This window comes from Eptatretus burgeri, chromosome 3 (genome assembly GCF_056783735.1).
Source record: "Eptatretus burgeri isolate ZD-2024b chromosome 3, Ebu_testis_v1, whole genome shotgun sequence".
Classification (NCBI taxonomy): Eukaryota; Metazoa; Chordata; class Myxini; order Myxiniformes; family Myxinidae; genus Eptatretus; species Eptatretus burgeri.
The window spans coordinates 113,239,973-113,256,105 of record NC_140963.1 but is presented as its reverse complement, the minus strand read 5'-3'; the positions used below and the strand labels follow the sequence as shown (position 1 = coordinate 113,256,105).

At 43.3% G+C, this 16,133-nt stretch overlaps 1 protein-coding gene across 2 annotated transcripts in view; it reads left to right on the top strand.

The window, feature by feature from the left end:
• PRMT3 (protein arginine methyltransferase 3) overlaps nt 1-16,133 on the top strand; it is a 146,397-nt gene that overhangs the window by 82,784 nt on the left and 47,480 nt on the right. For both annotated transcript variants that reach the window (XR_015056501.1, XM_085875163.1), the window contains exons 12-15: nt 9,032-9,219; nt 12,648-12,734; nt 13,283-13,333; nt 13,553-13,640. Coding sequence is in view for 1 of the 2 variants with exons in the window: in XM_085875163.1 (XP_085731289.1) it covers nt 9,032-9,219; nt 12,648-12,734; nt 13,283-13,333; nt 13,553-13,640 (414 nt within the window). In the remaining variant the exon portion in view is untranslated. The remainder of the gene's footprint in view (nt 1-9,031; nt 9,220-12,647; nt 12,735-13,282; nt 13,334-13,552; nt 13,641-16,133) is intronic.

Below are 16,133 nucleotides of genomic sequence, written 5' to 3'. Positions count from 1 at the left end.
TATATGTATATATATATATATGTATATATATATATATATATATATGTATATGTATATATATATATGTATATGTATATATATGTATATGTATATATATATATATATATATATATGTATATATATGTATATGTATATGTATATATATATATATGTATATATGTATATATATGTATATATATATATATATGTATATATATATATATATATATATATATATATATATATATATAGATATATTTGGTGGAGGGGAAGGATGAGTGGGCTATAATTTTCTCCCTACGATGAAAGAATGATCTACATCACTAACTTGTCACAGTAGTTGGTCTTTTCTATGTAGTTTACAGTTTGTCACATGTTTTTTCCAGCTCGTGAGTTTCCTGATGCCATAGAAATAAGAGGACATTCTTTTGCCTCTGAAACATTTGGAAAGGGAAAAACCTTTTGACCCATTCTTGTTACTTGCATTGACCACCCATCTTTGTCGACGCATCTGAATTGCCAGCAATTTGGGATCTTTCTTCTACATGCAAGAAGTGTTGCAAGACATGTTTTTCATTTATTTATGTTTTTAAAGATTTGAAACCAATGACTTCTGTAATACTTGATGTCTTATATATCCTTCCTTCCACCAGATGTTCCTGACTCCTTAGTGTCCCTCCCTGGCTATTGTCTCCTCCAGTTTGAGTGACCCGAACCCTGTCCTGGTGGTTTCAAAACCCGATCATCAAAAACTCCATTTCTCACACTTCGTTTACTTGTTTGTTTAAAAAGATATATATATATATATATATATATATATATATATATATATATATATATATATATACAATGTCAAGACTACCAGGCGTAGTGGCGTGTGCCTGTAATACGGCTACTCGGAGGCTTGGGTTGGAGGATCGCTTGAGGACGGGAGCTCTGCACTGGGCCGCGCTATGAGAGGGTGTAGGGCAGCCCAGAATCATGGCGAAACCCAATCCTTATCCCTGTGTCGTAAGAGGCAACCAGGGTTGCGTCAGGAAGGGCATCCGGCATAAAACCTATGCCAAATCAGAATGCGGATCATAACGGATGATCCGCTGTGGCCACCTCTAATGGGAGCAGCCGAAAGAAGAAGAAGAAGATATACAATGTCAAGACTCATATAAGAGTACTGTTCGTGTACCTCCCAAACCCCACGAGGACCTCTGGCTGTGACCTCCCCTCTGCTCCCACCTCATGTTTGTCTGTGTGTTGCACCATACTCCCAACAGGAACGACTCCATCTACATCTCTCAGCCATCATGGACCAACTTTAAATTGCTCATCCCAATTCTCTCTTCCTCATATGTGGTGACTTCAATTGTCACCATGCTAATTGGCTGGGTACTGATACCTCCTCTCACCAGCCATGGCACTTCTGCAAAGGACTTCTGGGTGATTCCATGGGATCACCAGCCATGGTGATTCCATGGGACTGACTGAATCCATGAATTTACCCAGCTTGCCTTCTGGAAAATCTTCCCTTCTGTATTTGGTGATGACCAACTTCCCCACCAATGTATCTTGCTCGTCCTTTGCCCCAATTGGCTCATCTGATCATGTGCTCGTGAAGGTCACCATCTCTCTGTACATTCTCAGAGAGCAACCTCAGCGCCGGCGAGTCTGGCAATTCATTCAGGCAAACTGGCAGGAACTGAAAACAACCATCACGCTTCAGGACTGGTCGCTTATATTGACTGCCCCTGATATTAATTCAGCCGAGAAATCCTGCTGTCTTTTATGCACAGATTCATCCCATCTCATATTCAGTTATCTTACCCATCCTCTCACTCTTGGTACTCTGAATCCCGTGGTGAGGCAGTTGCTTTAAAACAACTTGCATTCTTCTCCTGGAAGGCAAATCCAACCGAAGGCAACCGCAGATCATTCCACAAAGCCCACAAGTGTGTGTGTGTGTGTGTGTGTCTACTCTCAGGAGAGCCAGAAAACAACATCAATCCAATCTCAATAATGACCTTTCAAACTTGTCTCCCTCCTATAAAACCTGGTAGCACATTGTTAAGTCTGTCTCTGGAGTATGTTCCCCTTCGATCCTTTCACTCACTTCAAAAGGCACCACAGCCGACTCCGCTCGTGAGAAGGCCGAATGCCTCAATTCTGTGTTTACTTCAAAATCTTGTGTTCATAACCTTTCGCTCTCTGTACCCACCCTTCCCAGTCATACTCAAGTGCTCCTGAATTCTGTGTCTTTTGCACCTGAGAGGGTGGAAAGGTTTCTGGCAACTCTTGACTCTGACTCTGCAACTGGAACGAACAGCATCAGCACACGTGTCCTAAAAATCTGTGTCCTCTCTCCGCCCTTTTCTCTTTCACATCCTCTCTCTCTGCCCTTTCACCCTATCATTTACCCGAGGTCATCTTCCATCTGCTTGGAAATCAGCCAACATCACAGCATTACATAAAAAGGTGCAAAAACGGATCCCCTTAACTACAGAGCTGTCGGCTTACTTCCAATCATCAGCAACGTCATGGAATCCATCATCGCAGTTGACATAAAATCATTCCTTTTCTCTACCAGACACATCTCAGATCATCAATATAGATTCAAACCTGGTCATTCTACTTTGGACATGCTGCTTTTACTCTCCTAACAATGTATGGAGGCCCTCAATATCAGACATGAGATCAGTGCCGTCTCTCTGGACATATCTCAAACTTTCGATACAGTCTGGCAACCTGTCTTGTTCTCTAAACTGGATGTCTATGAAATCCAAGGCCAACTCCACTCTTGGATTGCTGACTTCCTCCACTCTCGTAGCCAACATGTGGCTCTTAATGATACCCTTTCTTCTGCTCTCCCTGTCAAGGCTGGAGTACCAAGAATAGGATGGGGGCCTAGAACACTGGTAGTGTTCTAGGCCTCATCCTGTTCTTAATATTCATCATTTATCTCACTGACTCTGGAAAATCCTCTTTATCTCTTTGTTGATGATTCCACTCTCTGCTGTGACATTCCTCGTCGTTCTGACAGACAGGTCGCAGCCTCTTCCCTCTCCTCATACCTTGACAAAATTGTAAACTGGTCAAGCACTTGGAACATGTCTTTCAATCCTGAAAAATCTATCTCTATCTCTATCTCTCTCTCTCTGAAAGGACCGTTCTATAAACCCTCCCATATACTTTCTGAACAACTGTCTCGAAAAGGTTCATTCATTCAAACTCTTGGATCTCTGGATCTCAATCTCAGCCATGATCTCTCTCGGGCAAACCACATTTCAAAGTTGGCCTCCAAAACCAGATGCCAACTAGGCATCCTTCGTTATGCATAGGACTTCCTTGGCATACCTGACCTCCTATCAACAGCCTGGTATTGGCTTGGTGGTTAGGGTGACTGGCTTGAGATCCTCGGGTCCTGAGTTTGAGCCACGTTGGCCTCTGAATTACACCAGGTGGGGTCGCCTCAGCCTGTCATCCATCCAAGGTCGGCGAAATGAGTACCAGTGCACTGGTAGAGGGGCACAGCATCAGTGGTATAGCTGTGCTCCAAGAAATGATAGCTGCCATACGCAAGAACAGAAAGAGAACCTCCTATCCATGGGCAAGGCTTTCATCTGCAGCCTGATGGAGTACTGCTCTCCCCTCTGCTCTGGCTCCCCTGCCTTACATGTTTCTCAGCTTGACACCGCCAAAATTGGAAACCAAGGTTTTTAAGATCATTGGAATCTCTCGCGATGAAGCTGAGTCTATGGGCCTATCACTTCTCCATCGCTGACTGGTTGGTAGTCTCTGTCTTTTTCCACCTCATTTCTGGTCTTGCGCCCTCTGCACTCTCCTTGTTCTATCCCTACCCCCCCCCCCACCCAAGTATCCTCTCATTTATTCCTCTCTTTACCACCTGTGGAACCATCTTCCACTCTCTCTTCAATCTCATTCACCCCTCCTGGTCTTCAAGACAGCTGTTCACCACCATCTCAGGCCATCCCCCATTCAAAGCCATTATCTTTTCTACACCTGTTCAATTACCCCTACCCCTCCCATTTTTTTTTTAATCCATCTTGTCCACCCCTTGCGTTCTCCCTTCACCCTCATCATTATCTGCATCCCTTATTTGTCCTTCTCCATCTACTTTCTCCCTTTGCCCTGCTGTTGGCATTTCTCATTTCTCCTGCTGTTCCCTTTGTTATGTTGAGTCCTGATCTGTTTTGTGTCCTCGCTCTTCCACGAGCCCAGACCTTGTGTGTTTATACCTTGTATTTCTGATGTATGATATATTTGTCTTTTTTTCATCTGCTTCCTCCAGGCTCCATCTGATGTCTCCCTCTATCCTGCTGTTGGTGTCCTCCCTTTCTACTGGTCTACTTCTGTTATGGCCTTTTCAGTTCTGTTCTACTTCTTCCATGAATCTTGACTTCATTTACATATTTTACATATTGTAATATTCCCAGGGATTGCTTTTAATATCTCTGTGAGGTTCTTTGTCATCATTCCCGTTTCTCAAACCATCACTGGTTCAACTTTGGCATTCTTCAGCTTCATGGATATTTTGACTTCATTCTTCAGGTCTTGGTATTTGGTCATTTTCTTGATTTCTGCATCGTTTAGTCCAAAATCACTGGTATCAACACCTCAATTAGCAATGCCTTCTTCTCTTTTTTTTTGTACCTAAGTATCTGGTAGCAATGCTTTGTTTTCAATGTTCACGCTCGATGGGATCATTAGGTCATGCGTGAGCAGTAGGTACTTCCATGTTTTCAGTGATTGCTTTCAGTTCATGTTCGCACAAATTATATGGAACTGGGATATCGAAGTTTTTGAAGATGTGTCAGCGGATTACTTTACAAACTCTGTTGTGTCATGTGTACAGCTGTTCTGACATGAGTATTTAAAATGTTTTTTTTTTTTCATGTTTGGTCATTAAGCATAACATATCATTTTCTTTGTTAACCCGACCTCCACACCTCATCTATCCTTTTCTCTCACCCCCTCCGTGCACCCCTTCCCCGTACCCTTCCCTCCTGCAGTGTATAACAACATTTGGGGAGGCGTCACTCTCTTCCACCCCCCTTCCAAGCTTCCTCTCCCCTCCCTCCATCCTGTCCTCTCCCCACCTTCTATCTTCTCCTCTCCCTGCCCTCCATCCTCTCCTTTCCCTCGCTTCCGTCCTCTCCCTCCCTCCGTTCTCTCCCTCCCCTTTGTCCTCTCCTCTCTCTCCTCTCCCTCTCCTCCGTCTTCTCTTCTCCCTCCCCTCCATTCTCTCCTTCCCCTTCGTCCTCTCCTTCCCCTCCGTCCTCTCCCTCCCTTCCGTCCTCTCCCTCTCCTCCGTTTTCTCCCTTCCCCCTTCCCTCTCTTCTCCCCCCTCTCCGTCCTCTCCTCTCCCTCCCTTCTGTCCTCTCCTCTCCTTCCCCTTCGTCCTCTCCTTCCCCTCCGTCCTCTCCCTCCCTTCCGTCCTCTCCTCACTCTCCCTTCCGTCCTCTCCTCTCTCTCCCCTCCGTCCTCTCCTCTCCATCCTCTCCTCTCCGTCCTCTCCTCTCTCTCTCCCTTCTGTCCTCTCCTCTCCTTCCCCTTCGTCCTCTCCTTCCCCTCCGTCTTCTCCCTCCCTTCCGTCCTCTCCCTCCCCTCCGTTGTCTCCCTCCCCCTGCCCTCTCCTCTCCCTCCTCTCCGTCCTCTCCTCTCTCTCCCCTCCGTCCTATCCTCTCCTCTCCGTCCTCTCCTCTCCGTCCTCTCCTCTCCGTCCTCTCCTCTCCACTCCCCCTCCGTCCAAAATCGAAGATTTTTCAAGTATATTGGTCAGTCAATTTTTGATATTACCTCTGCCACAGAAGGTGAAGGAGGTTATGTTTTAACCCCTCTCTGTCTGTTTGTCTGTCTGTGTGCAGGATATTTCAAAAAGTTGTAGACCGATTTGGATGAAACTTGGTGGACACGTTGGGTGTGTGACAAGGAAGAAATGATTCAATTTTGGTGAAGATCCGGATCTGGAAACGAGAATTTTTTAATCTTCAAAGTTATTCTTCACCATTGAGGGCTAGGTCCAAAAAACGATATTTAGCACGATATTTCAAAAATGTATTGGGCCCGATATGTTCCCATGGATCAGGCATTATGTGGTGTAGCGGAGATATGTGCTCTACCGAGTACCCTTCTAGTTTCACACTGATTTCATTTTGGTCAAAAAAAATTAAAAAATGAACATGTCTGTCATTTTTTAAATTGCAAACCAAAGTCATCAAACATAACCGACTTTATAATGTCGGTCCAAATCGTTGGCCGAGTGAGCAACTGAGAGAATGCACATGTCTGCTGCAGGTAGAGTGATTCATCAATATGTGTGCAATCCCTCGAATGGACATTAAACTGGATGTCCTGTCACACACTCCCCTCTAACCTGTCTCTAATCTGGGTTTGAATCCCGACCCAACTTTAAACTGTCAGCCCAGTGTTTCACAGACAGGGTGATTCAACAATGTTTGTGCTGTCCCTCGGATGGATGTTAAACTGGACGTCCGTTCGCACTTCTTGCCTCTAAGCTGTCTAGCCATCACCGGCACCAGCCTGGTTCGTGGAGGACTTTGGTCAAACTTCCCTCGGCCAACCGGACGAGAAGGTGGGATTAATGGTGGCCATTAACATAAATACACTCATTAATGCTCCCCCTTTAATCTACATTTTAGAAAATAATAAAAGCAATTTCCGACCTACAAACAATCGATTTAAGAACAAGGTTAACGTTATGAATGCCAAACGAGAAGCTGCGGCTTGGCATCCTCGGGTCCTGAGTTCAAATCCCGCGACCGAAGGTCAGCCGAGAAGGGTACTTCTACCTTGAGGGAGTGCCCGCTAGCAACCCATCAAGGGTTGCTTCGTCAACCCATCATCAATGGGTCAACCCATCATCATGCATCAATAACAACCCATCAAGGACTATTGCTGAATCAAATTGGCTGAGTCAGTTTAATTGACTGCATTAACTTGTGCCAAGGTTTGCAAGGCTCACAATAGAACCAGCACCTCCAGCTCTCATGAAGAAAGCAAAACCATTCGAACTCTAGAATACAAACTGGAATGTGATGCATCAGTTGAGGCACTTGGATGCACTAAATGTATTTTGGGGAAATTTAAAATCCTTTTTCATGATTTTCCATGGATGGTTACTCTTTGGAATATTTAGTTATGTTACATTCTGTTTGTATTTTTTGTTTGTTTTTAACCAAATAAATTGAAACATTTGGGAGTAATTGGGGGGTTTACAATTAAATTATTTGATAACATAAACATAGTCTTGATTCCATGAGAGCATCATTTATTCAGATATAGGTGGGGTATGACAAGATAAGCAGGAGTAAAAAAGAAAAATATAAAAGATGAATGGAAATGGAGTATGACTTGAGATGGCAGTGAAGTGTAACATTGAAGCAATGTAAAGGAGGAACACCATTGGACACAGAGTTGTTTCCCCAGGTAGGAAAAGAGGAAGAAAATAATGTAGGTTAGCAAGAAGACTGGAATTTAAAAGGTTGATGGGTGGATGGATGGACAAATTATCAGAAGAATCCATTAATTGTGGCATCACTGAGAAGTGGCATATGGTTTCAATGGCATGAGGAAGAAGAACAGAAGAGAGATTTGTGTAATTGTAGAAATGGCGAATTTTTGTTGACAAGATATGGTTCTTAAGTGTTTTGAATACTTTTCAAACTCGAACTGCACTCGGTCGAGTACATACCTCTGTCAGGCCAAACAGTTTCTTTTGTATTCCGATGATAGACTGGATCTGCATCTGGACCATTCGTCCTTGTCACACACCAATATCCAATTGGCTTGTTCTTGTCACCTACCCGACTCATTTATCAAGTTCCGTCACAATCTGTCTGCAACTTTTTGAAATATCATTATATATATATATATACAGTATACATACAGTATACATTATATATATATATATATCATTATATATATATATATACAGTATACATACAGTATACATATATATATATATATATATATATATATATATATAGTTTTTTGCCGTACGTCTCAATTGTAAAGAATCTCTTAAAAAATTTGAGGATCCACATCTGAATCTTCACCAAAATCAAATCAATTCGTCCTTGTCACACACCCAACTTGTCCACCAGATTTTGTCAGAATCCGTTCATGACTTTTTGAGATATCCTGTTCTCAAACCGACGAACAGGGGTGAATACGTAATCTTCATTGGCGCAGGTAATTAAATCTAAAGTGTTTTCTTCACCATCAGCTTACATTATGTACGAACACCAAGCAACTGAGGAATAACATCATATTGTTTGTCAAAATGCCAGAATGTAGTGGACTGTCTTCTCGGTGCCCGTGCAAGAATGCTAATTTTGTTGTACTAAATGATGCGCTTTGGCTACATTCAATTCACATTTGTCTCCCACACACCATTCTCCATCATCTTTATTCCACTTTAATTTTAAACAGGAAAATATTTGGAGACCCTTGAGGCAGATCGACATCAGTCCATTAAGCTGTTCAATCGTGGGTCATTCTTGAGTCTAGACTATTGAATCAAATGTGTCGTAAAACTTTTGAGTGCTACAGAAGACTTGGGGGATTGTGACATGAGAATCTGACCTTTTTGGTCTGATGGTTTTTTTCATTATAATAGTTCGTTCTGCTGCTTGTCAATTTAACATTTTATGGAGTCCGTAGTCTTTAACAAACAATTAATTCCTTTTCAAACTGAGCAAACTCAACTCGGGTGACTTGTATTGACTTTAGTTCATGTGGTCTTCCGCTCTCATTCGTCTCCTGATGAAATACTTTTTTCTGATTTTGACTTGTGTGTAGTTTATTACTGCTATGATGGTATAAAAAAAATGTATTTTTACATTCCCTTTGATACTGGAAGAGGTGATGTGTTGTGTCACATCATGCAGCTGAAAGATTGATCTAAAATTGGTATAATGTGTAAAAAATAAATTAAATATATAACAATAATGATAATATTGGGTTGAAGCTCATATTTAAACCACATGACAATGAGCCTCTTTATTGTTTGGATCCTTAGTGTACCCAGATAGCTGTGCTCTATGGTTGGTGGGAATTGGAAATCCAGCGGGTCATGAAGCTGAAATTGACTTCTGGAATGATGTCTACGGCTTCCGGATGAGTTCCCTCCGCCGTGCGGCAGCCATTGAGGGTCGTGTGGAAATGGTGAACCCAACCCACATTTTATCACAGCCTGTACTTGTCAAGGTGGGTAATTTTCATCGGGTGAACTAATACGTAGTAATCAGGCCTCTCCTATATCATTGGGGAAGGTTTATTGCTGTTGTAGGGTTTGTTTCTTCAAATGATGCCCACAGTTTTAATGGTACCATGGAATTTCTTTTAGCCCCAGGAATTTAAACCACCATTTAGAATTTTTTTTTTCTGCACTCTCAACATTCCAAATTTCAAAACTGGATCAATTTCCGAACTGTATCATCATACCCCTCCGGGTTAAAGGTCAAGTTCTTCCACATCTGGGAGTACTAAACGACCATTTATGATTTCCCCCCCCCCCTTTTTTTCCTGCCAATGTCAGAGCTGTATCTTAGAACTGGCTGGGACTTTTGGGATGAAATTTTGCATCAATAATGGGAATATAAAGTCTGCATGATTGACGTAACTTTTTTGATCTTGACCTAATTTCTATGGTCATTACCCATTTATAGACATTTTAGCAATCTCACCACAATTCAACTAAGGCTTGGCCAATCGGAACTAAATTGCTCTCTATTGATAGCCTAGACCAGGCGTCGGCAACCTAAACCAGGCCGCGGGCCACTGGGCCACGTTCGGGCCACCTCGTGGGCCGCACCCCCTCCCAACCCGAAAAAATAACGAACACACCTAAAATCAATGATAATAAATGTAATTGTAAATTGAACCTTAAGACTTGCAGTAATCACAATGTGAAACAATTAATGTGAAGGCTGGTGATTCTTTGATGCAGACAGAGAGTCAATGTCCGGCTTGATGGAGGAGGAGGCCAGGAGGAGGACGTCTTGAAGATGAGCGTTTGTAAGCTCTCGTCTTATTCTTCGTCAGCTTCATGCGACTGAACAGCCGCTTGCAAGAGTATGTGGACCCGAACAATGAAGGTATGCGCATGGCCTCCCTAACAAGAGCCGGGAAAGCACGTGAGGCTGAGAGTGAGTGCCAGAACTTCATTGGCGACAAAAGAGCAAACTTTGCGCGGTGGCTCTCTGAGCACTGGAGCTCAATGAGCTCCAGCTGAAGGTCGTCAACTACATCCACAGAATCCACATCAAAGGGAGCGGAGAATGGCTTGAACTCTTTCTCACAGGCACGCACATCTTTGAAGCATCTCTCGAACTCGCCTCGCAGCTCAGACAGGGCAGCGGCGTAGCGATGGCAGGCAGCAGGGGTCGGGCGCAGCTCAGCCAATCGGGCGAAGTGAGTGAATTTGTTTTGGTTGAGCTGATGCTCCCACAGGCGAAGTTTGCATTCAAATGCCTTCACGAAGGCGAGGAGGTCAGGTACCAAGACATCTTTACCCTGCAGATGGATGTTCAGCTCGTTTAGATGTCTAGTAATGTCCACCAGGAACCCGATGTCACACACCCATGCGGGATCCTCGAACTGAAGGACAGGATTGCCCTTCTCCCGCAGGAAAGATGCCAGCTGATCCCTCAGGCTGAAGACTCTCTCCAACATCTTTCCTCGGCTGAGCCAACGGACCTCGCAGAAGTAGATCAGGTCGCTGAACTCTGCCTCAACGTCAGCCAGGAGATCGCGGAACTGTCTGTGGTTGAGAGCACGGGCACAAACAAAGTTCACCGCCCTGACGACGACAGTCATGACCTCCGTAATGGTCACAGACTTGGCGCACAGAGCCTCCTGGTGCACCAGACAGTGAAAGCGCTTCACATCCTGCTGGTGTTCAAGGCTGTGCAGGTACTTCACAAGAAGTGCCGCAAAGCCTTTCTTGTCCCTGACCATGGCGGGCGCTCCGTCGGTCGTGATGCCGCACATGCGAGAGAGGTCGAGGTCAGCCTCCTTCAGCCAGTCTGTGACTGGCTTGCACACGTCGGCGCCAGTGGTTGTACCGCTGAGTGGGATGAATCGGATGAACTCCTCAAAGATGACGAAGTCGTCCCTGCCACCGCAGAAGAAGATGGCAAGCTGAGCCATGTCCTTGATGTCAGTCAACTCGTCCAAGGCGATGGAGAAGAAGCGAGTGGACTGACACATGTCCTTCAGGGTGCCCCGGACATCGGCGGCCATCTCCTCTATGTGGCGGGTCAAGCTCCTGGCAGACAGGCTAATGGCCGCAAACTCTCTCGACTTGTCAGGACACACGTCCTCAACCACGGCCATCATGCACTCCTTGAGGAATTCACCTTCGGTAAACGGTTTGAGGTTGGTGGCCACAAGGTGTGCAACATGGTAGCTGGCCCGAGTGTTGCTCTGAGCAGCCGCTTGTGTCGAAGAGATGCTCCTCTTCATGAGGGCACTCTGCTTCTCCAGCTGGGCACTCAGATGCCCGAACTCTGCCTTCTTCTTGTCGTCAGGCAACGCAGCTTGCTTGGGGTGCACCGAAGTAAAGTGACGCTTCACGTTGCACACCTTCATGACGGCGACGGTCTCGTGGCAGATGATACACAAAGCCTTTCCCTTGCGCTCGACGAAGAAGAACGCTTCCCATTCCTTTTTGAAGGAGCGGTTCTCATCTAACAGCTTCCTCTTCTTCATAGTGAGGGTACCTTCAGCCATCTGAAACAACAACGAAAAAATATTTAAGACCAAGTTAAGTGGACTAGAAGTGAAAATAATTTATTGTGACATACAGAGACTGTGATATATGTGGAACAATCATATGTCCACATATGTTAAATTTGCCGTCGGTTCAGAAAAATGTTTTGCGGGTCGCACCTAATGGAAATCCGGACAAGGCGACGCGGGCCGCACGGGAGGAGCTCGTGGGCTGCATTTGGCCCGCGGGCCGCAGGTTGCTGACCTCAGGCCTAGAGTAAGTCACATTTACGCTTCATTTACATCATGCCATTCAGGGCTAAAGGTCAAGGTCAAATGGCGATCTGAAAAAATAACATGTTTTTTGTCATCGCTCAATTTTGCCAATGCGGAATCTCAAAGACTGCTTCATCTTCCATTATGTTTTTGCACCATCATAGTGGATCTGCCCTGAATTGTGCACCTGATATTTGATTAGAATACTTGACCTACTTTTTTCGGCTTGTGACCGAAGTAACAAAAAACACATTTTTGCTCATAACTTGAATAATTTTCCTCCATTTTCATGCTGTTGAGTTTTATGGATAGATTGTTGATGGGGGCACATTTTCTTAATATACACTTGATACCTAAATGTTGAAGGTCCAAGTCATATGGTGGTCCGATAAAAATATGGGCAATCATTGCATGACGGGCCAAGGGCAAGTCTTAGGTGATTGTCAAGGGTAATCTTCGACCAGCGGGGAAGGCTTACTGATCGCTTTGTAATCGCAGATATATAGTTGTCTTTGAGGTTTCTTGTGTGGATGATATATTATAAGAGTAAGGTCAGTGTGTTTTAAATTTGAGATGCGAAGAAATTGAAATGAGTAATGGAGACGGTGTGGCTAAACATCCCTTCCTCTCCCCCCATCAATCCGTAGAGGATAGACTGCTGCACCGACACGGTGCGTGACCTGGATTTTGTAACGAACTTCTCTTTGCACATCACTCGAAGTGCCCAGCTTACGGTATTGCTGCATTCATCTCCCGTTGGCTTATTCTGAAGTATCATATTTGTATCGCTGCTTTTGTCCTTGTTCTACAACATTTTGAATGTTTAGTGCCAAAACGTTTTTTTTTTTGGATGAAATCTTAAAAGAATAAAAAAAATTAGACTCTCTGTGCATAATCTGTTTGTGGCCTGGATGTTGTAGCTGCATAACTTGGAGTTTCCCCTCGACTTCAATTTTGCTTGTAAAATTGGAATGTTGTGGTGTTTTTTTGGTGGTGTTTTGTTTTTTCGTTTTTTCCTCGAGCAAATATTTTTAACTTATCTTTTGAGCAGTTTGACGTCCAACTTTGTTCACAGGAAATCTCATTTCCTTCCGAGCTGGCGCTCTTTAGTTTTATTACCCAATTAAAATCAAACTCACTGTGAGCATGACTGGTAATACAGCACAATGCACTTACAGCCTTTTAAATGTTTATTATCTAAAGGCAATCTCGACAGCGAGCTGATAATCTACCAATAAACACCATGCCAATGATATTTGTAATCCTCGTTTGTCTTTCTCAGGATCTGTGTGCATATTTTGAAGTTTATTTTGAGGCGAATTGTGAGCACACGGTAAGGAGTTTATTTCCATGTTTTGATTTTGGATGGGAAGGAACTCTCGCTGATTGTCGTACTGTTCACTAGATAACTCAAAGCCGACAGCTTGACCAAGTACTTGATTAAATGTTTGTTAAAGGAAACTAAAAAGACAAAATGTTTCTAAATTGCCATTTTTATTGAGAAGCTTTTTTCGTTTTTGTGGAACTCAAAGTATTACTTCGTCTCCTGTAGGTCCTGTTGTCGACAGCTCCAGATAAACCCCCGACACATTGGAAGCAAACAATATTCATCTGGGAACAACCATTCGACGTCACAGCAGGTAGGAGACGCATACATCCAACAGTCTCAGCTTTCACATTGCCAAGAGAGTTAACGAAACAAAAATACTATTGCTTTAGTTTTATTACTCTCACTGAAGGAGAGGGTATTGCATTTGGGTCTGTCTGTTTGTTACTTATGAAATCGAAAGATTTCGTAAGTATATTGATGCCTTCCGTTTCTGTTTGTTTGTGACTTACGAAATCTAAAGATTTCGTAAGTATATTGATGACTTCCATTTGTTTGTTTGTTTGTATGTTTGTAGGTACGATAACTTGAGAACGGAAGAAGGTACCAATGTCAAATTACACCACGTGGTTCAGGAGGGTGATGGCTAGTGCTGATTAGATTTTGGTCAAAATCGGTCAAAGGTCAAGGTCACAGTGAGGTCAAATATTAGATTTTTGATGGTTTGGTACAGATAACTCTAGAACGGATGAAGTTACCAATGTCAAATTACACCACCTGATTCACGACTGTGGTGGCTAGCGCTGCTTAGGTTTTGGTCAAAATCGGTCAAAGGTCAAGGTCACAGTGAGGTCAAAAATTCAATTTTTGATGGTTTGGTACAGAATCATGGTAGAAACTTCTGGTTTGCGTCGCTACCTTCTCCAGAGACAGCTTTTATTAGACAGTCAGAGGTCAAGTTGACGATTTCGTAAGTACCAGTCTATGACTGTTTGTTTGTTTGTTTGTAGGCACGATAACTCGAGAATGGAAGAAGCTACCAATGTCAAATTACACCACATGATTCAGGAGGGTGATGGCTCGTGCTGATTAGATTTTGGTCAAAATCGGTCAAAGGTCAAGGTCACGGTGAGGTCAAATATTCGATTTTTGATGGTTTGGTACAGATAACTCGAGAACGGAAGAAGCTTCTAATGTCAAATTACACGACATGGTTCAGGAGGGTGATGGCTAGTGCTGATCAGATTTTGGTCAAAATCGGTCAAAGGTCAAGGTCACGGTGAGGTCAAATATTCGATTTTTGATGGTTTGGTACAGATAACTCGAGAACGGAAGAAGCTACCAATGTCAAATTACACCACGTGATTCAGGAGGGTGATGGCTCTTGCTGATTAGATTTTGGTCAAAATTGGTCAAAGGTCAAGGTCACAGTGAGGTCAAACATCCAAAAAATGATAACTCGAGAACGGAAGAAGCTTCCAATGTCAAATTACACCACGTGATTCAGGAGGGTGGTGGCAAGCGCTGATTAGATTTTGGTCAAAATCGTTCAAAGGTCAAGGTCACAGTGAGGTCAAACATCCAAAACATTCGATTTTTGATGGTGTAGTACAGAATCATCGTAGAAACTTCTGGTTTGTGTCGCTACCTTCTCAAGAGACAGCTTTTATTAGACAAGGTCAGAGGTCAAGTTGACGATTTCGTAAGTACCAGTCTATGACTGCTTGTTTGTATGTTTGTTTGTTACTTACGAAATCTAAAGATTTCGTAAGTATATTGATGCCTTCGTTTCTGTTTGTTTGTTACTTACGAAATCTAAAGATTTCGTAAGTATATTGATGCCTTCGTTTCTGTTTGTTTGTTTGTTTGTTGTAGGCACGATAACTCGAGAACGGAAGAGGCTACCAATGTCAAATTACACTACGTGATTCAGGAGGGTGATGGCTGGTGCTCATTAGATTTTGGTCGAAATCGGTCAAAGGTCAAGGTCACCGTGAGGTCAAATATTCGATTTTTGATGGTTTGGTACAGATAACTCGAGAATGGAAGAAGCTACCAATGTCAAATTAAACCACGTGATTCAGGAGGATGATAGCTCATGCTGATTAGATTTTTGGTCAAAATCGGTCAAAGGTCAAGGTCACAGTGAGGTCAAACATCCAAAAAATGATAACTCGAGAATGGAAGAAGCTACCAATGTCAAATTATAGCACGTGATTCACGACGGTGCTGGCTAGCGCTGATTCGATTTTGGTCAAAATCGGTCGAAGGTCAAGGTCACGGTGAGGTCAAACATCCAAAACATTCGATTTTTCATGGTTTGGTACAGAATCATCGTAGAAACTTCTCGTTTGCGTCGTTACTTTCTCGAGAGACAACTTTTATAAGACAAGGTCAGAGGTCAAGTTGACGATTTCGTAAGTACCATTCTATGACTGCTTGTTTGTTTGTTTGTTTGTTTGTATGCTTGCTTGTTTGTTTGTTTGTCGGCACGATAACTCGAGAACGGAAGAAGTATACCAATGTGAAATTGCACCACGTGATTCAGGAGGGTGATGGCTAGTGCTGATTAGATTTTGGTCAAAATCGTTCAAAGGTCAAGGTCACAGTGAGGTCAAACATCCAAAAAATGATAACTCGAGAACGGAAGAAGCTTCCAATGTCAAATTACACCACCTGATTCACGACTGTGGTGTCTAGCGCTGATTAGATTTTGGTCAAAATCGGTCAAAGGTCAAGGTCACAGTGAGGTCAAACATCCAAAACATTCGATTTTTGATGGTTTGGTGCAGAATCATCGTAGAAA